This window comes from Ammospiza nelsoni, chromosome 15 (genome assembly GCF_027579445.1).
Source record: "Ammospiza nelsoni isolate bAmmNel1 chromosome 15, bAmmNel1.pri, whole genome shotgun sequence".
Classification (NCBI taxonomy): Eukaryota; Metazoa; Chordata; class Aves; order Passeriformes; family Passerellidae; genus Ammospiza; species Ammospiza nelsoni.
The window spans coordinates 4,323,703-4,345,748 of record NC_080647.1 but is presented as its reverse complement, the minus strand read 5'-3'; the positions used below and the strand labels follow the sequence as shown (position 1 = coordinate 4,345,748).

The window sequence follows — 22,046 nt, the reverse complement described above, 5'->3', positions numbered from 1 at the left end:
TGTTCATATTAATAATTACTAGGTTACTAATTTGGTTAATCTCTTAGCAAAGTATTTGATATCAAAAAGTTCTTTTTTCTTCTTTTATTCCTACCAGCTAATAAAATGTGATATATTAACTTAATTCTAAAAACAAAATAACTTCTGTTCATGTAGGTGGACAGGTGAAAATATTAAAACACAAAATAACAAAATTACATAGGTAAATGACATGTGACAATCATAGGATTTTACTTTTTTATCAGCAGTTCTTCTTTTGAATAACTGGGTTATCCTGTGGGAATTTGATAAAGAGAAATTGATTCCAAGAGGGAAACTGGCACTTAGAAGTAAGATAGAAAAAATGTGAGTTAAAATGCACTTGATCGGGGGGAAAAAAAATATTTAAGTACCTTTCATTCATCTTCTTTCCTGTACCTTGAATGACAAAATACCCTTGGTATGCCTTGAGATCTGCCCCTCCAAGTGAAACAGCTTTGTCAGAGCAGGTGTGTGCTGCAGGGGCAGGTGTGTGCTGCAGGGGCAGGGAGATGCTGTAGGGGCAGGTGTGTGCTGTAAAGGGCAGGTGTGTGCTGTAGGGGCAGGTGTGTGCTGTAAAGGGCAGGTGTGTGCTGCAGGGGCAGGGAGATGCTGCAGGGGCAGGTGTGTGCTGTAGGGACAGGCAGATGCTGTAGGGGCAGGTGTGTGCTGTAAAGGGCAGGTGTGTGCTGCAGGGGCAGGGAGATGCTGTAGAGGGCAGGTGTGTGCTGTAGGGACAGGGAGATGCTGCAGGGGCAGGTGTGTGCTGTAGGGACAGGCAGATGCTGCAGGGGCAGGTGTGTGCTGCAGGGGCAGGTGTGTAGGTGTGTGCTGCAGAGGCAGGTGTGTGCTGCAGACCCCAGCAGCCAGGGCCTTTTGGGAACCCCTGACCCCAAAGTGGGGAGCTTTTCCCTGGACAAGATGTCCCACAGCCCCTGTGTCACTCTGTGTCACCCCAGCAGAGCCCTCTGTGCCCTGACACTGCAGCCCCCTCTGGGAAAACCTCTCCCTTCAGCCCAGTGTGTCCCTGAGGAGGGCCCTGCTGACTCTTTTATTGTGATTTTTTTCCTTTTTTGAGCACAGAAAATGTTCCTCTTGCTGCTGGTCAATGGTGCAGCTCTCGCTGTGCTGCCTCCTGACCTTACTTTTCCTATTGAGGCAGGATGGGGATTTTCCAGCTCCTGGTATCATTTATTTTGCCTCCTGCCTTTCTGCCCTTTCTCTTCCTTTCTCACTCTGGCTCTAAAATGCCTTTTTCTTTTTTTTTCCCTGCTTCTAAATGTTTCTCTCCCTGCCTGTTCCGTGTGCTTTTCTGCTGCCTGCAGCTTTGCTCCTGGGGGTGTTCTCCTGCCTCTGACATTTCTCCTTGCCTCTCTGCACATCATCTCCTTCAATTCTTGTAGGATCACAGAAAAGTTTTACCAGACTCAGTAGAAAATCTATTTTAAATCTGTAGTCATTTATTAGGATTTGGATCCATGTAATCAAAAAGCATTATTAAGAATCTAATTTTAATTATTTTAAATAATGGCAATAATTGAATGAGAGAAGAGCTGATGCTGCCTTTATGAGCTGAAATACATTTCTAAAATATCACTATTGTTTTCTTGTTCTGTGCTAACTCTTGAAAAATTAATAGATTGTTACATTAATATCTGACTGCTGGCCAAGCAACCAGAAAAAATTGTGACTCAGAATTGCTCGCTGATATGGATTTTTAGAACAGCTAGTCCAAAAACCTGAGGAAATATCTTATTTGAAATGTAATTTTTAAAGGGGCTAAAGAGTATCACTATTTTGTTTATGCCACCAAACAGGAGTTAACATATAGGAAATTATTGAAATCAGAATGTCTTATGGAACAGTAATTTTGCCCCTGATTCACTGAATTGCATTACAAATTTAAGACAGTTTATGGGCAGGTAAAACAGAGCCCCAGGCAGCCAAGAATCAGTACTTGAGTGCCCTCATTAATGTGTGCTGGAAATATGGACAGGGTGCAGAGCACAAGCTCTGTTTGTACATTCATAAATATAAATACTTGAATTTTATTTTCAACATTTTTAATGGGAAAAAAAGAGCGGGAAAGCACCAATTCCAACAATCTGGTCTTAAAATGCCACCTGTGGAGGGGAGGCACCATCAGCACTTTGCTCTGTCCCTCTGTCCCTCCCTCTGTCCATCCTGGTGTGCTCCCAGTGGATCTGGGTCTCTGCTCTTGTCCCTGCCCCATCCCTGCCCTGCTTTTGCCCTGCCTGGGCTGTGTCAATGAACATTGATTTTTTCCCCCTGCATGGATTTCTGGATTGATTTCTGGTTGGCAGTGGGCAGTGCCCAAGTTCATGACCCATTTGTCCCAGGCAGCCTCAGCAGGATCTGCAGTCCATCCCTGCAGGGTGGGCTGTGAGAACAGGAGAAACCCCCAGGAAAGCTCAGGGTGGTCAGGAATTCCCAGGAAACCCTGGGAAATGGGACTGGGGGAGCTCCAGCCCTTGGGACACGCTGAAATGTGCTTTTCCTGAGGGTCTAAGGCCACTGCTTTTGTGGGATGGCACTGGGGTTTTGTTGGGGTTACACCAAGAATGGTGCCTCAGCTGCAGTTCCAGGGATGCAAGCACTGCAGAACCCCCCCAGAACCAAATGCTGACCTGTAAAGAAGGTTCTAAGTGCAAGAAGAAACTAAAACTAAAGGAGGAAACTCCTGGTTTTTATTTCTATTGCCACACCACCTATTAGCCAGGTTCCAAATGCAAATTATTAAAGGCAGGGAGGGTTTGTTATGTTGTGCATCAGCCCTTGACATGATTTTTACATCCACTTTTCTTTTGAAAGCAAGCTGAGTTCAGATAGGAAATTTATATGAGAATCCTGGCTGGAAAAGATTCCACACTGAAACATGACTTGCAGTGGAAAAGAAAAAAAGTCAGAAATGTGAAAAGGGAATAATAAGAGTATTCAATATTCCTGTGCAATATGGTGATATAGAAGTGTATGTATTTTACCTGCAAGTTAAATAATTTCAAATGTAAAAATAATCTCCTTTATGAAAGGGTAAAATCAGAGTGCAAAAGGTGAGAGGAACTTTCTCAGTAGGAAAGAAAGTCCAGGCACTGTCTGGGGCTTGCTGAGGGGTGAATTCCTGTGCTATGAAATGCAAAGTCACAGGTGAGCTTTACTTTCAGCTTCAGTTCTTTGACCATTCTGGAAAGACATTTCTGAGTTGAGCTTTAATTATGAAGAAAATTGGGAATGATGGCTGTGGGGAAAAAGTCCAATCTGGAACATCAAAGTCCTTTCTTGCTAGGGTGGTCAGAAACTGCTCTGCAATTATTTATTTGAGGTGACCTAAATAACATTTAGGGACAAAAAATTGTGGGCCACTTGGATTTGGATTGTAGCTTTATTGAAGTTGAAATATTAATTGGGATATCTATTGGAGGACTTGTTGCAGAGAGGCTGAATCTGCAGAAGTAGCAGGGTCTGGGGGAAAGAACTTTTTGATAGAGAGTAAAGTATACTGGAAACAAGAAAAAGGAATAATTCTGAGGTCAACATGGTTTGCTGTTCAAATCTGCAAATAAATTTAATTTAATTAGGACGGTATTGGAGTCAGTATATTGTTAAAGCCTGCACGAATTAAAATATAAACAGGGAAGAAAGATAATGAAAGGATGAAAAATGAATGGGAAATGAAAAGAATGCTCCAATAGAGATTGTATCTCAAGTAATTAAAAGTACTTCACAGGCATTCAACTTGTGAAATAAGGCCTTGTGCAGGGGAGAAATTTCAAGGAGAAATAAAGATTAGAAACTTTGTCTGCAGTTTCTGCAAGGCCACAATCCAGGCAGGGTGGGGTTTCCACCAGAAGGCACAATAAAGTCACCATGGTCAACATGTTTACAATAACTGCAGGAATTTCATTTATTTTTATATTTAAATGGTTTTTTTAAAAATTATATATGGGACACAGCTACCAAAAAAATTTTCCCCCCTATAATTTTTCTAGCATTTTTCTTTATTAAGCATCTCCCTAAGAAAATTACAACAGCAAGGAATTTTTTGCAGTGATTTAGTTTGAAGCACTCATGGTGAAGGTGAAGTCTTTCATGGCTGCCTCTGTATCTATTAAAACATTGTTCTTCTGAATTAAAATTATTCAGGTTTTCCCTAAATTAATACCATTTTAATGGCCACACCTACAGTGATCTCTCTTGAGATCCTTTTAATTTTTCATTCTGCAAATACTTGACTTTTTGATTTGTCAATTTTGCAAGTATATTAGGAAGTATTTTTTCTTACTTCACCTGATTTGTGAACAAGTTTCACTTTTAGCAAGTCATTCTATGCATCAAATACTTCTTTCCACCCATATTTCAGGGGTTATTCAAAGGTAATTATTCTAGACTAAAATCTTCATTTTATATATATATTGATGGTTGAGTAGGTGGAAATAAATCTGATTTTTTTTTTGGAGTGGAATGCCATCCCTCTTGGTGAGAGATGAAGAGATTCCATCTCCTCAGTGGAATGAGGAACCTGGCACACACATTATTTTTGTCTCCACAAACATGTATGCATCCAGAGAGTTTTATTAATTTCAACTAGAAAAGAAGTTCAGCTTTTGGCAGTCCAGTGCTATTTATTGTGCTGTGCCAAAACATTGAATTAATACTGTTGAATTGAGTGGGTTAATTATTGCACATATTAGAACATGCGTATCATCTTTTGATTAGTCTAATTAGCAGCTTCATTCTTTCTTGGCCTTTCAAATCATGGAACTTGGAAAAATAACTGATTTTAAGGATTGGGTATGGGTTTGGTTTTTGGTGGGTTTTTTTTTTCCCTTTTAAAAGCCTGTTGACAATTTTGGCATTTTCAGGTTTCTCTTAGGATGAGGGCATTGAAGGAGGATAATTTTGTACAAATAATTCAGAGTAGCTTAAAGTCCTGGAATTTTACAGGTGTGTACTTGACTTTTCTGTCTTACTTAAAAATTTCATGGTTTTTCTAAGGTGTGCTGGAGAAGTCTGGATGTAATTACAAATTATGTGTTGAGTAACCACCAAAATTAAATCCTTCCTAAAATCACCAGGCTAAAGGCAGCTCTAGGGAGCTGATCTAAGCAAAGAACAAGGTAAAGGAGAATTTTTCTTGGTGTCTTCTCAGGGCTCTCTTCAAGAACCACTGATTCCACCCCAGCTGTCCCACAGTAACACACGGCAGGAATATTTTGGGTACTGCAGCAGCGCCAGCAGTGCTGGTACAAAAGTGCAGAAAGCAAAATTTTCAGAAGTATATCCAAGCACAAGATTGTTACAAAAGGAATTTAGGACAAAATTGACTTTTGGATTTGTGTTTTTGTGTTAAATACATTAACTACTTAGACTTGGACTCTCTAGAGAAGTTTATCCTCTCTGAATTTATCACTCCTGCAGAGCAGCCATGGCCACACAACCTCTGCTGAAGGCCCAGATCCCTCTGGTTATAGGATGTGTGTTTATCCTGTGGCCAAACTGAAAATGATCCTGTTCAGGTGTTCCAGGGAGAATTTCATCCCTTGCCATAATATGAGGTGCATAAAGTGGAAATAGGAGAAAGAAAGTTGGCTGCATTTTATTCAAATTTCAGCTCCTGCGCACAGTCCAAAGGGGAATGCAGGGCAGCTGAAATCCAGGAGACCACATCTAATTCCTGCCCACAAACAATGATAAAGGGCTATCAAGCTTCTGATAAATTACTTCAGGCTACTTCTGTATTCTTCCTACTTATGGTTTTGTTTAGGTTAAAAACCAGGAAAAATACAAATTTGCTCTGTTGATTGCTGCTAATTCCTTGAATTTATGCATGTCATTTGCCTCTGGAGCAAGACAGTGTTAGCAGGCAAATGAGAGGAAAGAAACTTCTGTTTTTCCTGTCTTTTGACATAGTTGAGAGGTTTCCTCTTGTCACACAATAATTCTTTTTCACAAAATAGCGAGAAACATGTTCCATTCCAAGTGTTAAACCTGTTCCAAAGCTTGTAATTTTCCTCTGAAAATGCATCTGTTTAAGTAGCAGTGAGAATGAGGATCCCAATCCATGGCAGACTTGGCTGGTGAATGCTTGAGAAAGAAATGTACTTATTTCTATTTAGAAATTTATAAAAGAATCCATTTATAATAATCCATTACTGGATTTCATGTTGGTTCTGTGTCTGGGTAAGCTCAGTGGTATTCTGATCCTGAACCTTTCATTCCTTTTCATGCTGTGAGCTCCTGTCACTCACTGGCAGAGAGCAGCCCCCCAAAATAATTGCAATTAAATTGTATTGCTACTTATTAAGCCAATGCAGGAGCAGGAATTCATGCAAATGAATAGGTAGGTAATGAGCTGGGGTTAAAAACCACGTGTGTGCAACTCTGTAGGGCAGGGCATGAGGGCTGAAATTCACTTCAACTGGTGTTGGGATAATATAATAGCATTATATTATAATTTCCATATGTTCTTCTATCCCTGGTTTAGGAGATATTAATGGAACGCTCATTTCTGACATAATTTTGATTTCTCTTGAGGTTTGGAGCTGGAAGTCAGGGATTGTTTTGTAATTTCAGCCCTTCTGGGTGTCTGGTTTCTCCAAGGCTGATTGAACCCAGTCACTGCTGGGGATAAAGAAATGGAAATTTTCTCTGCACAGGGATAAAAGAAAAACCTTTATAGCAACACCCTGTTCCAGTTCATGGTGTTTCTGTTGACACCAGCTGCCCCAGCATGGCATGGTGCACTGTTAAGGGACTGTCTATTGCTTTTGTGCTTTGATTTCTCAGGGTTTCACAGGCATCCTTTCCTGCACAATAATCCACTCTGCCAGTACCTGTGGAGAGCAGAAAGCAGGAATGCCAACTTTAATGTTTTAACCTTAATTCTAACCTAAATTGCTCTGTGTAAGCTCTCCTGAGTCCCCAACCTCAGAATAGCCAAGATTTGGATACTTGATTTTTCTGCAGCAACATGGAGATCCCTTGTGGTCTCCTAAGTCTGCCCACCCAGCCTTTGTGGAGCAATTAGAATTGACATATCCAATTAATTAATATGAATTATCGCTCTTCTAGAATCTCAATGTGAAGTGTATGGAACAGCCTTGCAGTGACACATGAACAAATTGTGCAGCAGACCATTCACATTTTCTTCTCCATCATTTTCTTTCTGCACTAAAGGAATTAGAAAGAAGGAATCTTGTAATATTTTCATCCTGTGTCATCTCTTACTCATGATAAAATGTGTTGCTGGATTTCTACATTTCTTTTAATCAAATACATGCAAATCTTACAAAAAAATTTTCTGAGTAAAGCATAAAAATCCAGATGTTGCGAAGTTCGCTTTGGTTTCACAAAAATGCCACTATAACACCAATCTTTCATGGAGGAATTGAGCTGAGTAATTTTAAATTCTAAATTCTGGGGTGGTAAGTCTTTCACTCTGATCTTTTATTGCAAACACAAAAATAAGAGTTCAAGTGGGGCATATGAAAGGAAAATATTGGTTTTCTAAAATCATGGCTTGGAGCACCGAGGGCTTTGTGCTCTCTGTCAGAAACCAGGAGAGGGTTTGGGTCTATTGCATCATAGCAACACTTAATTGTACACTCCTGTATGAAACATTTAAATACATAATTTAAATCCATTAGCCAGCTGAGGTTGCTAATCTTGACTTGGCAGCTTTATGAAAGGTCTTTACCAAAGCTGTGTGAATTGCCATATTTATTTGGGTGGGAGAACCAACCCCATGGGAGTCATTCTCACGGCAGGTGAGGTTTCCTGAGGCTGTGCTGCCCAGTCCATCCCCACAGCACCTCTCAGTTTTGGGAGTTTTGTTTAATCCCAGCCCAACTCAATGGAACTGAGTCCATGAGGATTCCTGCCGGTGCTGAGGAGGTCCCAGAGTGACATTCTGGGAGAAAATTCTCCTCATCCTCGGGGAGAGGCACCAGCCCTGGGCCAGGGGCACTCAGTGGGGCTGTTCCTGGCCCCAGGGCTGTGCAGGTGTCCTGGGAGCCATGTGGAGAAAGATGTGGGAAGGAAGAGGATGCAGACCATGGAAATGAATCCTTTCCAGTGGAGCTGCTGCCTTGTGAAGGCTGCCCTAGAACAGAGGCTGGATGGAGTTAAAGAATAAAATAGGGATTATTAGAAGGTCTCAATGGATCCACCTTGGGCAGCACAAGAGCCCAGCCAGGGCTGCACCCAAGATGAACCAAAATGGCCCCAAAATGCACAACCTATCATGAGGTCTGGCACTTTTATAAATTCTGCTCCGTTTGCACCTTGCAGTTCATTGTCCCATTCCAGCTTTAGCCCAGGCAGTCCCACCCTGCTTGTTTTTCTCTCTCCAGCCCACGGGGTTTGTGCTCCGGGGCTGAGATTTGGGTCATTTGTCCTTGGTGCCCAGCTGGAGCAGGAATTGTTTTGTCTCCCTGCTCTGTGCACAGAGCTCACCGTCCTTTAACATGAAGCTCAGATTTATACACTAAAGCAGCACAGAATCTGAAAAATATAAAAGCTAAACCTGAGGCATCACCACTGCTCCCCAGAATGTTTTTTAGTCCTTCCAGAGGATCCTAAAGCAGCGTGGATGAAGATCTGTGCCTGAACCCTTGGAGTGCTGCAGGCACTGAGGGACAGCCCATTGACTGCACCCAGCTAATGGAATATTGATTCAGTCCTAGGTAATTATGTTAAATAGGAGGGGAATATTAGATTATAGAGGATAGAGGAGTCTATTTTTAGAACAAAAAGGAAGAATAATGCACACTAGTACAGGAAGAGATAAGCTTCCCCCCTTTAAATGGAAAAGGTGTTTTTACACTAACAAAATTTAAATTTCTTTTAGATAACCCGAGAACTCAGTGATATACAGATATTTCCTTGGTTTATTCAGGTGCTGAAAGTCTTAACCATCAAAGAAATTGTTCTTTCTAACAATCCACATGAAATACTCTGGTAATTCTTAGTCTTTTAATGAAAAATAATTGCACAGTTTCTTAAATGGTATTTCAGATATTTAGGTACAAACAATATTATGAACATTTGAAATTAGCTTTTAATATTTTTTTCTAAGACTTTCTCTTTCTTTCCACTGGAAAGGACTATGTTGCCTTTATTCATAGTGTGTTTCATTTGCAAAAACTTTCCCTTGCAGAAAGCACCAGTTCCCTTTTTCCCTTCTCAAATCAATCTGATTGGAAATCTGTCCCCTGCAATGCATGGCAGGAAGCACTATACCCTGTAGCATCTCTGTGCCAAGGAAATAGAGGGAGTAGCTCAGTGAAAGTTCAAAAAAAGGTCATTTTTCTCTACCAAATAATTGCTTTTCTAATTTGCAAGGAGCGTTTTCTTTCATAAACTCCTGGTAAGATATTTTTCATGCCACTGTGTTACATTATCAGTGTCTATGAGCTGCCTGAATTCCTGAGTAATTATCTGTGATCAGTTATTGTCAGGGATAAATTCATCTGCATGCAAATATCTGAGCATGCACATGCATATTCATGTCACTGTTGTTGACTGAGTTGCTTGAGCAGCCTTCAGCAAATTCACAATCCAAATAGATAAATGAACTTTTTTCATACTCTCATTAATGCCCATTCAAATGAATCTTGTTACTAATTTAATTTCTATATGCTGCTCTGAATTGTTATGAACATATGGAACATTTCTCCAGATTTTGTGTGGTTTTTATGTGGATCTACCACTTCTGCAGGGATCTAAGTGTCTGACCCGAGTGAAATGGTCAGTGTGGATGTAAGATTTCCAAACCAGCTTATAATTTATCCCCTGAACTTTGAATAATTCACCATTGATTCAAATTCTAATGTTGTGTTATTTACTGAATCTCTTTTTCTCTGTAATCTTACATTTCTGCCTTATAATTCATTTTAAGAGATACTTTTAAAAAAATGAGGAAATGAGGCTTTCTAGGGTAGGATGGTTGGTTCTGCACAAAGCTGTTATGAAATAAATAGCAAAGTTTAATTGACCACAAGGTTTTAGTAATGAATAATGAAGGTTTGTGGTTATTAAACAGTGCATTATACATGTACAACTCCCTTAGATATTGCAGAGAAAGGTGAAAAAAGAACACTGATCTGTACAACAAACACTTGAGATACTTTATCCTTGCCACTGGGGTTCCCTGGATTGGTAACTGGGAATGCAAAGAGGAATTTGGTGTGATTTAGGTATTTCTGAGACAGAACATATCAACAGTGCCCAGTGCACAGCAGGGAACAGCAGCAGGCTGCTAATGACTCATGCAGGCAGGAATTGCTGATCATCTTTAGAAGTTAGCAGATGATCCAGTATGGTTTTGGAGGAAATATCTCCTGCCATCCTTTGCTGTTGTTTCTCACAGCATCCCCAGCCAGCAGATTGCTCAGAGCTTGTTTTCCTACACATATGGAAGAGGTCAAGCCACCCTGGCTGTCTGGCTTGCATGTGTTTTCTCATGGAAGCCATATGCAGATCAGCCCATCCTTAACACCGAAATAAAACATTGGGAACAAGAATCCTGGGGATGTGGAAAGAAGCCACAAAACACCCAAACCCCCTCCACCCTCCTGGGCCTCCCTTTTGTGCCCATCAGAAAGGAAATGCTGCCACAGCTTCATTTCCCCACTGGTGTTTTCCTGGGAGTTGACATTGGAGATGTTCAATGTGCCCAAATGTCAGCTTGGCACTGCCAAAGGCTGAGTGGATGCTGCAATGCACCCACCACTTTGTCAGCAGGGCCATGAGAAGGTTGTTGTGGTCATGAGAAGGTTGTTGTCATGAGAAGATTGTTCTGGTCATCATAAGGTTATTCTGGTCATGAGAATGTTTTGTTATTTCATGCTGCTGGGATATTAAGGTTTTGCTCAAAGAAAAATATTAGAAAGCATTAAATGCATTTAGAAACAAAGAAATTTTTTTAAAATGCAGATTTGCTTCCAGGGATTTTAGATCTAAACTCCTGGTGAAGTCAGAGCTGAGCAGAAAATGTGAATTAGAGTGGGAGAGCAGCTCCAAGGGATGCTGTTGAGGTGTACAGGAAAAGCAGGAAAAGCCTTCTCCCAGAGAAATTAAATCACAGGTTTGGATCAATTCTCCTGTTTCTGAATCTGATGGTTCATCACCTCTGCAGAAATAACAAATTGGTGCTTCAGATATGTAAATAATCATTTATTATACAGCTGAAATGAGATATGAGCTCTCCTCTCTTAAAATTTTCCTCTCTTAAAGCTTTGGTGAGAATGGGCATTAAATAGCCAAATATCTGGGTTGATGTTTAGATTATTTACAAATAGAGTAAAATTGAGGGACTTGCTGAATGAGTAATCTAAAACTATGAAAAATATAAGGAGGTTTCAGACGTTAATTAATATTTCTTCAAGGAGGAGGGGAAAAAAGGAAAACAGCCAAAATATACATGGGAAAATTGTAATTAAGGCATTCCTTGAGCATGGTCAGCAGACTCAAGAGTGGCAGGAACTTTAAAATTAAATGCACTTTCTTTATACTTCATACCATTATGGCAGTCAGGAGTCTGCATAACTGAAGAGCAGATCTCATATTTTTACAGACCTTATCCAAAAATGACATTGGTGATGTGTCACAATGTGCTGGATCTCATGTGGGACAGAGAGAGAGAACTCTAAGATGCATTTTCGGAATATGCCCACAGATCTCTGTCAGGCTGCTCAGTGGATCAGATTGGTTTAATTCTGTGGGACATTTTTGAAATCTATTCTGTGTGTAATGAGTTTGCTTTCCTCACAGTTTTTTGTGGTTTAGGCACTTGGCTCCTCTCTCTCCCCATAGATCCCTGTGCAGCCCTCCACACCCAAACCAGGGACATGTTCCAGTTTATTCAAGCTCACCCAATTAGGGGAGTATTTGTTTATTCCACAATTGAAATCACGGTGCTTCATTAGGATTAAGCAGAGCAAGGAGGCTTTGTGCAGTTTGCTCAGAGATCTGTGGAAGAGCTGCCAGGTAAAAGCTCCTTCTAAAATGTTGAGGCAGGAGATCAGGGATCCTGTTAATTCCTGCTCATCTTAATCAGTCCAGGGCAGGAACTGGTGCATTGTGCAGCTTTAGGCTGGCCTAGAGTGGGGTGAGCCTTACATAACCTGAGATCCTTGAACAATAAATCTGCATCTCCATCTCTGACCTCATCTGCTGCTTTGCTGTCACCAGGAGCCCAATCACCTGACTCTTAAACATAAAGTTTAAATATAAGTCTTATACATATACATCTGAAGTCTTAAACATAAAGTTAACAATTTATTTTAAAACCTTATTCTGAAAAAATACCTGTTTCAATGGCTGGCCTTACAATCTTTTTGAGTCTGCTTATTAAGGAAAGACTATAAAGTTCTAATTCTTATCTGAAATAAAAATCATGTTTGTTAAAAATAAAAAAAAATCCAGGACACCTTAATTATGCTTGATGACATATCTATATCTAGATATCTGTATACCTAGATATCTCAATTTCAGTGTAAATGCTAAACCTTCTTCTGTATAAAAAAAAATATAATGCAGATCTTAATTTTTAAAATAGGTTAAAATATTTAATCTTATTTCTAGATCTGCTTAATGTATCTATTTACAAGATAATAGGAAGGTGTGTGGAGTGCTGAGGAGCTCCGTGACACGTTCCAAATTACAGACTCAGGAGACAAAGAATTGTGACACAATTTGCTCCAGCAAGGTGGGATAATTATAATGGAAGGGAGAGCAAGGGGGAGGAAAGCTGCACATAAAAAAGCATCGAGGTGTTTCAAATAATAGACCCTAATTTGTATTATGATGTTGCATATTTGCATAGCATCAGCATAGTTATTAATGAACTCCATACTTTTATTTTGATGAAATGTCACGTTCTGTGCACATAAACTGTGCTGTGATACTGCAGTTAACTGGAATGATGGGCAAATGTTGTTAAAGAGAGGCAGAAGGATGGGGTTTATTATATATTTATGGTATGTTATTATGCTAATTTACTGATTTAGAAGGAGAAAAGCTTTTAAAGAAAAAGTTGAACCAAATTTGGGCCGTATTTTACGGGAGCTGCATTCCCCAGCCATGAATGGAAATTATTTTCCTAATACATTTATAGTTTTCAAAACAACAGCACTAGGATTTTATATATACATATAAAATACACTGATATATTCAATAATTTATGTATCTATAGACTGAATGAACTAAATCTTATGCATTCTCCTTAACAAAACTTTTACTTTCTTAATTTATTTTAACTTTTTTCAAGCGGTGTCATGACTTGCATCAGATTATAATAATTATCCCTATTTTACCATTCAGGAAATTTTAAGTTTTAGGTTCCAGTCTCTTGACCTGAAGTTGTACACTGGTTCATAGGACCCCTCATTTAAAATTTATTTGGCCTTTTTCAATTTGCTGTTCAGACAAAGGATGAGCAGCCTGTAAATTCTTTAAGAGGAAATCCAGGCACACCTGCTGGAAATGCACTTGGACTTTATGCTATTTCAATATCTTCAGTGTGAAGTTGTCTCATAAAAACTTCACCACAAAACTTTACTGAAATCAAAGAAGTGCTTACAGAGACAAGTTTTTCAGAATCAGATTTCCACTGTTTCAAAGCCTCTTAACCTTTAAAAACATCCCTCCAGAAAGGAAATTCGAAAGAAAAAAAATGTGTTTTGACAGTTTTCATTCTATGTATGTGCCAGAAGTATTTGTGCTGAAATCAGAGTGTATGATTAACTGTGACTTTTGCTTTTATAATCAAACATGCTGTGTTTGCGTGGCTTTATCAAGAGCTGACTGGCTCCATGCTATCCCCAAAACTCTGATTCTCATGGAGCAGCAGCCAGAGCCCTGATGCAGCGGGAGCTGCAGATCCCAGCTGGCACTTTGTGTGTTCCCAGGGGACAATCCCAGAGCCCAGAGCTCCTCTGGGGATTTCCCAGTGCTCTCGGAGCTGTGACTGAGCCCAGGTGGGACAGGGGTGGCTCCAGGCCCTGGGGACCAGGGAGGGAGCAGAGCATCCCCGCGGAGCTGTGAGCTGCTCCACACCCACAATAAATCGATTTATGGCAGATCTGAGAATGGCTGGATTGGGGAAGAACTCCCTGGAGATGGAGCTTTTAAATTCCCAATAATTTAGAGCATTCTTAAAGATTTTGCATGAAATGTAGAAATGGGGCTGCAGCTCAATGCTTAGGCTGTGGTGTTTTAAATGCCTTGAATGTGACAAATTCCATGTAAAGTGCTTGAATTTCAGTCAGTGCTGCTTCCTTTCACCTCCTCAGTCAGATCTCTTGTTCTGCCCTTTTACTTCTCTTTTATATTCAGTGAAAATTATAACAGTCTCAAAGTATCACCTACAGAAAAAGCTGTGCATGCACCCATGTGTTTGTATATTTATACACATATATATATTTATATATATTACACTGACTACTCACACAAATGACAACATGAAGAAAAATTACTATAATTAGAAAGAAATCTGTTTTTAAGGTAAGTTAAAGTCATTACTTATGCAATATAAACTGTTTAGTTAAAATTACATCCTGTGTCTATTAAATTGCAATGTGCATACATTATTTCTATCTCTGTATGTCACATTATAGCAAAACAATTTCATTATAGCTCTACCTGTAGGAAAAAATGCTGGAGGAGGGTTTCCACAGAAGAAATAAACTCTTCATATGCTGTAGGTGTTCTGTGCTTGACTTTTGCTCTTCGGGTGCTGGTGTTTACAAAAAACTGATTAGCACTTGGATTTTTTTCCCCATTATATTCATTATTTTTTATCTTGATGTTGGCTACAATAATTTGATCTATTTTATCCTTGTAGCTAAAATTCTTCCAGATTGCTGTATTAGCATAAAATCCTCCTTTTTATGTTATTGCTTACCTGCAGTAAGGTATGAGAACACCTGAAGCCACAACTGAAGAATTTTTTCATTCCGTTTCTTTGGATTTGTAAAAAGCTCAGATCTTATATTGTCAGATGGATACAGAATTTGCTCAATTATTTAAAAATGGAACTTCAAACCAGAACATACAAAACAGGCAGAGCTTTTAGCTGGAATTGTGGCACAGGGCAGGAAGGTTCTTTGGTGAATGTGGTTTGGCTATTTCTGCATTTTGGGTTTATGACATTAAAAAGAGGAGGAGGCCAATTTCAGTTGCAAGATTCTTTTTTTAAGATTATCTTTTTGGAGGCAGATTTCAGTTTTCAAAATTCCAGTTTTGACTGTAGGGAACATTCAACAACTTCTCTTTTTCATTGTATCTTCTCTGAAAAACAAGAGTCTGGTTCAGTTTGCTCAGGAAAAAAAATGGCATTTTCTCCTGTCACCTGAATTGTACAGTTTCTGACAACAGCCACCCGTTTTCTGCTCTTCAGAAAACCCCACCAGGTGTGAAAGCCCTGTGGGGATCTGCTCCCTCAGCTCCTGCAATAACCCCAGCCACCAGCACAGCAGCTCAGCCCAGCAGGAGAGGGGAACCAGGACAGGGAGGCTGGAAATGGAGAATTCCAGGGGAAACAGCTGAATTTCAGAGCTGTGCTCTGCAGGCTGCCAGCAGAGTTATCCTCCCCAAAGCAGCTGCACACCCCAGTGAGGAGGGGCACTGCGAGCACAGCTCCAGCCTGGAGTTGTGCTGCTGATGTTCCTCCCTAATGAGCTTGTCTGGCCCTGATCTCAGCCTCGTGGCTCGTTTGTGCCTCCTGCAATCCTCCTCTGCAGCTCCTGTCATGGAATGGGGCACCAGGAGCTGCTGAGCTCCAGCCTGGCACAGGGGATCAGTCTCTGAACAAATCTGATAATCTGTGCAGCTCTTTTGAATGTGTGCAGGTAATGATGCTGTCAGTGCAGATACAGAAGTTCTTACTGCTTGAGCTGTGCTTTTGTATGAAATAACTTAAATATTTAACAGATTTGCCAGCCATCTCTTTCTGTGTTCAAGGTGTGCTGATAGTTTGGCACTTTCTGCAGTGTTCCTGTCCAGATCCCTCTTTCTGAAATGGAGTGTTGGTGACTTTAGGGAGCTTTCTCTTCTCATTAAGCAGTTCCTTGATCCAGATTTCAGGATAATTTGACAAATTGTGTGGCTGTGTGGTTCTAGACAGGCAACATCTGGGGTCGTTTTGGCAGTCAGGATTCATTCTCTAAACTTGTATATTCATTTCCACTGATTGACTCATTGATGATGGAACAACCTGAAACATCACAAAACAAAACCTGCAAATGGAGCAGCCCTTTCTTGTTTATTTTCCCCTGAATTTGGGATGAAAAATAATCCTGCCTATGCTAATGGCACCCTCTTGCCCCCTTTAGAGGTTTTCTCTTTTATTTTTCTGTCTTACTTTTAAAACCAGAAATTACATCTGGGATTTACAGTGCCAGAAAGGAATCACCTGAATCTCCTGCCAGGAGACAGAATTTTCCAGGCTCAGGAGCAGCAGATATTTAACTCAGGGGAGGCAGAGTGTGTGGCTGGGAGAGCTGAGGTCTGGCCTGGCAGCTGTGATCGTGATTCAGTCTGGCAGCTCTGGGGCTCTCTCAGTGACACCACGGAGATGAGGAGCCTGCAGGAATTAGAGAGATCTGGATTTTGGCAGTGCCATCCACGAGGCTCCTCACCTGCTTCATCATTGCTATAAACTACTATGGTTGTGAAAAATGAAGGGATGGGACTAATTCAACTGTTGAATTAGTTGTTGAATTAAGAATTATTTCTTGTTTAGATAAATATTAGTTTTAAGAGTTGTGAAGTTTTAGAGGAGTAAGTAGTTGGTTAAAGTTTGAGTAGTTACAAGGTTTTTTTGTTATAAGGTAATATAATTTTTTTAAACTTAATATATAGTTGTTATATATTTATTTATTGTTATAAAGGTTTATTTTATTTTTTAACTTATTGCTTTTACTTATTTTTGTTGTATTGTGGATACTTTTGTCTAATGGGTGTTGTTTTACATATATACCTCTTTCTCTTATAACTTTTAAACTTTTAGTTTATTCTATACACCTACACTCTTACATTGTAAACTCTTTACTATTTCATTGGTACAGTTTTTCACTTAAGGTATATTCTTATAGTTATAAGTTAGAAATATATATGTTAGAAATATAAGTTTATGATTTTTTTTGTTTAATATCTGTGTATTGTATTTTTACATTAATCTAAGTTTCTTTTCAGGTTGCAGATTAAATTTTTCTGGTTTTTTGATTCCCACAAACTACAATTCTTTGTTTTCAAACATGGCCACTGAATTAGAATTGGTGCAGTTTAAATCTGGGGGACACCCATTTCTTGGCTCTTTTCCCCTCTGGAGCAATCTCCTCCCTTCCCCATCCCTTTGGCAGCTTCCTCCAGTCCTCTCCACAAATCTTGCCACAGTGGGCTTTGGTGGCAGCAGAGCATCAGGATGTGGGGATAACTTTAATAACTTTCAGGGTTTATTTGCAAGCACATTTTCTTATCTGATGGTTGATTAGAGTTGTTGGATTTAAAAATTAAAATTTTGGATTTAGACATGCTTAAATCTATAACAACCCAATGTCTCTGTCTTCTACAAAAGCATTGCTTTACTGTCATTTTCATAATAATTTTATCTTTTCCCCTTTATTGTGCCCCACTCAGTCTCAGGTAACCACTGACTTGCATCAGCACTTCTGCTGTGCTGAAAAATTTCCTTTCATCTTCTGATTGTCTTTATGGATACATTTTATCTACGGTTTGCTGTATTTTAAATTTAATATTGACCCTAATTGAAGTTGTCATTGGCATGTAAGCAATAAACTCCAAGATAAAGCAAAGCACTTATTCACTAGGTGGATTTCCTCACACACATTTCCTGCTCAGTTCTGTGTTTTGCAGATCTCTCTGGCTGATTACACTTGCTGGGATCTAAAATACCCTCTGGTATTTATAGATTCACTGATCAAACTGTGTCCTTTGCTGTTTAACTCCCCTTAAAAGCAAAGTGACAGGTTTCCAGTGCTTTATGCAATAACAAATTATTGGGAGAGGTTTTTTCCTGCTTATTTCCACAGGAATAATCAACCAGGAGGATCCAGTTCATCATCCTTGCAGTGTGCTGCTGAGTGTGCAGAATGAAACCTGTTCTGGGGGAAGCCAGGCCCTGCCCAGCTGGTTGGGAGCTGGAAAAGGCATCCCAGTGCATCCACTTAGTCATCAGCCTGGCATGAGTGCAAGTCAAGAGGAAAATAGAGCAGGGGAGGGAATTCCTTCAGTGCTGTAATGAAAAGCGATATTAAACAGATGACACACTACTGTCACATACAGCTTGCTCTTTAAACTTTTCCAAAGGAGAATTATTTTCTTTGGTTATACTGTTTGCTCTTGAAAAAAAAAAATAGTTTTTTCTCATCTGTAGCAATTTAGTCTTGAACTGGATGATCTGGCCCTTACCACGGAGTTTTAGCTGTGACACAGCCTAACAATGAAATTAATTCTCTCCCTGGTATTTCAATCTAATTCTCTGCAGTCAGCTAAGGTAGCAAAGTGTTTCATTTCTCCTAGATTTCCTTGAATCATTTCTCAGAGTGAACTTTGACAGGGAGAATGGCTGGCAGGGAAGGCCTGTCCCCAGTGCCAGCTGTCAGAGGTCCAAACACTTCACCAAGCGCTTGTTTGTGCTTTGTTTGCTTTCCATACAACCCCAGTTTATAATCTTCTTATTGGTCAGCCTATTTCCCTTTTCTGCAGTTGAAAATTATTATTTCTAGTACAAATATCCATGTTGGCATCTGTCAAGAAGGGTATTCTTTTCAATTCTTTATTCTCTGCTTTGAGGAAGAAGTTTAGGCAAAAATATTAATGTGTGATATTCATGATCATCCTCTAATATAAGCATAAATTAAAAGTGGGCAATCAATTCAGGTTCTGAGAGTTGATTTTGTTTAAATGTTCATTAAATTCTTTCATGTTCTACATCCTGTGGGGGCTGCAAAAAATCTGGGTTCAATTCAGCGTGTTTGAGACTTTCTGTGTGAATTTGAATTATTTAATGGATTTGAACTACCTTTGTGCTTGTTATCTGAATCTAAGTGAGGAATAGGCCTGGTGATAAAAGGACTTGGACACAGATGAAGGAATGTGGATAAAGGGAAAAGGAACTTGTGTTTGGAAACCTACATCAAAACCTTCTTCTGCCATCAGAACCAGAACCATGGACAAAAATCCACTCAGAACTCTTAAATATGGAAGCCTGGAAGTGGCTGGTGTTTCTGAGCCATGAGCAGCTGTTCCTGAGCAGCTTTGGGAGCAGGAGCAGCCCTTGCCCTGCCCTGGCTGGATGTTCCCTGTTCCAGATGTGCACAGCTGCTGTCCAGGGCTCAGCTGAGGCTGCTCCTGGGCTCCTCTGGGCAAGGCCACGTTCCACTTTACTCCTGGTTCACAGGGGAATGCTCTGCTCAGGGAAGGAGCTCCAGGAGCTGGGATCCAGCAGTGGGGCTGCTGCAGAGTGAGGTGACAGACACCCATGGGCTCAGCAGAGAGGGGACAGTGCCTCCCTCAGCTCCCTCCCTGAGATGGGACTGTGCAGTGCTCCTGTTCCAAGGAGGCAGGAATTTGATCATTCTTGTGCTGCTAATAACTCCTCTCTTGACCCAAACCCTAAACCCCTGCAGTATCCTGTAAAAACCCCACAACCCTGCCTTTGCACAGTCCTTCATCTTCATCCTGTCCTTCCTCCCCGGGAGTAATAAATGGATTTTTGAGCTTTGTGAAAACAAGACCTGTCTCAGTTTGTTCCCATGCCCTGCACCAGCAGCTGCACTGTCCCTGGACATGATGAACTCTGTTGCAAGGTGACACAACATGGGACAGACCCTGAGATTCAGCACGTGGGATCCTCTTTTCCCTTCCCCAGGGACGTGGCTGAACCCAGTGAGTTATGTTGGACCATGAGTGCTGCTGGCAGCAGAGGCTGTGTCCCAGACTGGGTGTTGTTAAAGTTGTAAAGACTGTTTTTAGAGATCTGTGTGTCCCAACCCAAATATTCCTGTTTAATCTCAACCCAGGTACCCACAGCCACCCTCCCAGCCAAGGAGAATGTTGGGGAGAAACATCCTCCCTCCAGGATGCTTCTCCTCACAGTTTGGTTCATGCAGCTGACCTCACACTCTGTCCATCTTCTTTCCTCCAGAATTACGGTTTGGAGACTGAAAACCTGAGGACTTTGTCTCACAAGCTGAATGCCTCAGCCAAAAACCTCCAGAACTTCATCACGGGTAGGAGGAGGAGCGGCCACTACGATGGCAGGGCCTCCAGACGGCTGCCAAATGATTTCCTTACCTCTGTAGTTGACCTGATTGGTGCTGCCAAGAACTTACTCGCCTGGCTGGACAGGTAATTAACTGTTCCTCAGTCCCTTGTGCATGAGAATAATTCTTTGGGGAGTTTTGTGTTTGTTCTTTCTTTGCCTCTTAGTCTCTTATTATAAAATTAAAATGGCAGGTCTGGAATTACAGCTCTAAATTTTTAGAAATTTGTGAAATATTGGAATCAAAATTTCGTACCCTTCTTCGTCAGGAGAGTGTTAAAATTTGCTTTTGGGATTCTTTCAGTTGGATTTTTTGTGAAATTAATATTTCTGTGCTATTCTCACTGCCACAACTGGTAATATCAGAAATTTTAGAATGAAGGGCAAGTAAGGAAAGCTTGTGGAGTTTGAGCTGTCTGTCAGCCATCAAAATGACACAGAAAATCTGGAGTTGAGCAAATCAATTAAGAATGTTCAAAATAAATGACAGTACTTGCTTAGTCTGAAAATTAAATGTTCTTATTTATCAGGAGTAGACTGAATGTGTTAGGTACAGGTGTGATGGTTGATGCTCAACAACCAGCATTGGTGTTTTAAATTTATAAACTGAGAATGTCATTAAAAGTATCTCTGTGACTGTGGCAAGACAGAAACCAAGACACAAACCAGAATTTTTCTTATTTGGAAAAAACAAACATTGGCTTGTTTTTCTTTGTGGTTCTAGCAGTGAATAGCTTTATTTGGAACTGGAATGCTCTGGAACATTTAAATGGCACCTTAGAAATCACAGTGAGAGTGAATCACCCTCCTTTACAGGATTTGTATAATCCTGGTGACATCTTCCTAACCTAATGCCAGCAGTCATATTCTCTCAGGCTATGACCTTGTCAACTCTTATAGCTTCAAACCGGGTCAGATTCAGCCAGAATTTGGAAAGCCTGAAGAGAATCTGACTATGCAGGAAGCTGTGAGTAAGTGAGCATCACTGGGCTCTCTGAATTAAGGTGCTGGTTGCTGCTGAGGAGTGATGTCATACTAGAAATGCCATCTTTTAATAAGCACTACAAAGAAAATCTGGGCTGCTTATGTTATTTGAAAGCTTCTATTTCTACTCTGCATTAGAGCGAGAACAACTGATATTCTGGCCAAAATCCAGAATTTGCATCCTGCCTGCATTTTTTTTGTTTCAAAGGTGTATATTACAAAAGTTGTGCCACTTGCTGCTGGAGATGAAAATTATTTGGCATTTCTGTGCTGTAGGACTCACCCCTGTATTAGATATATCTGCCTGTAGTGCAAATTGTGGTCCCTAATTCTGCACAAACCTGTCCTTGCCCTGCCCCAGGTCTCCGTTTGTCAGCGTGACAGAATATTCACTGCTGAAAAACAACATTGTTCAACTGTGCCTGGAACTAACAACCATTGTGCAACAGGTAGGAGTGGCTCTCTGCTCTGAGGCCTTTCACATCACTGCATGAAAACTGCAATAGTAAAAATAACCCTATCAATACAGCTCTAACATCAGCAGAACAGTTGTTACAGCATTACCTCCCTGTTCTTTACTACTCTCTTTTTTTTTTTGGGAGGGACAGGAAGATTTTTGGACTTTGGGGATCCTCCTGGATAGATTGAAGGATGGTGTGAAGTTAAAAATAATCCACTTTGCTCTTGAGTGGACAATTTCATGTCAGGTGATTTGCCACCATGCAAGTGTTAGACAGAA

At 40.4% G+C, this 22,046-nt stretch overlaps 1 protein-coding gene across 1 annotated transcript in view; it reads left to right on the top strand.

Annotated features, from left to right (window-relative positions):
* LOC132079983 (connector enhancer of kinase suppressor of ras 2-like) overlaps positions 1-22,046 on the top strand; it is a 166,626-nt gene that overhangs the window by 64,400 nt on the left and 80,180 nt on the right. The window contains exons 4-5 of the mRNA XM_059482922.1: positions 20,207-20,409; positions 21,669-21,756. Coding sequence (XP_059338905.1) covers positions 20,207-20,409; positions 21,669-21,756 — 291 coding nt within the window. The remainder of the gene's footprint in view (positions 1-20,206; positions 20,410-21,668; positions 21,757-22,046) is intronic.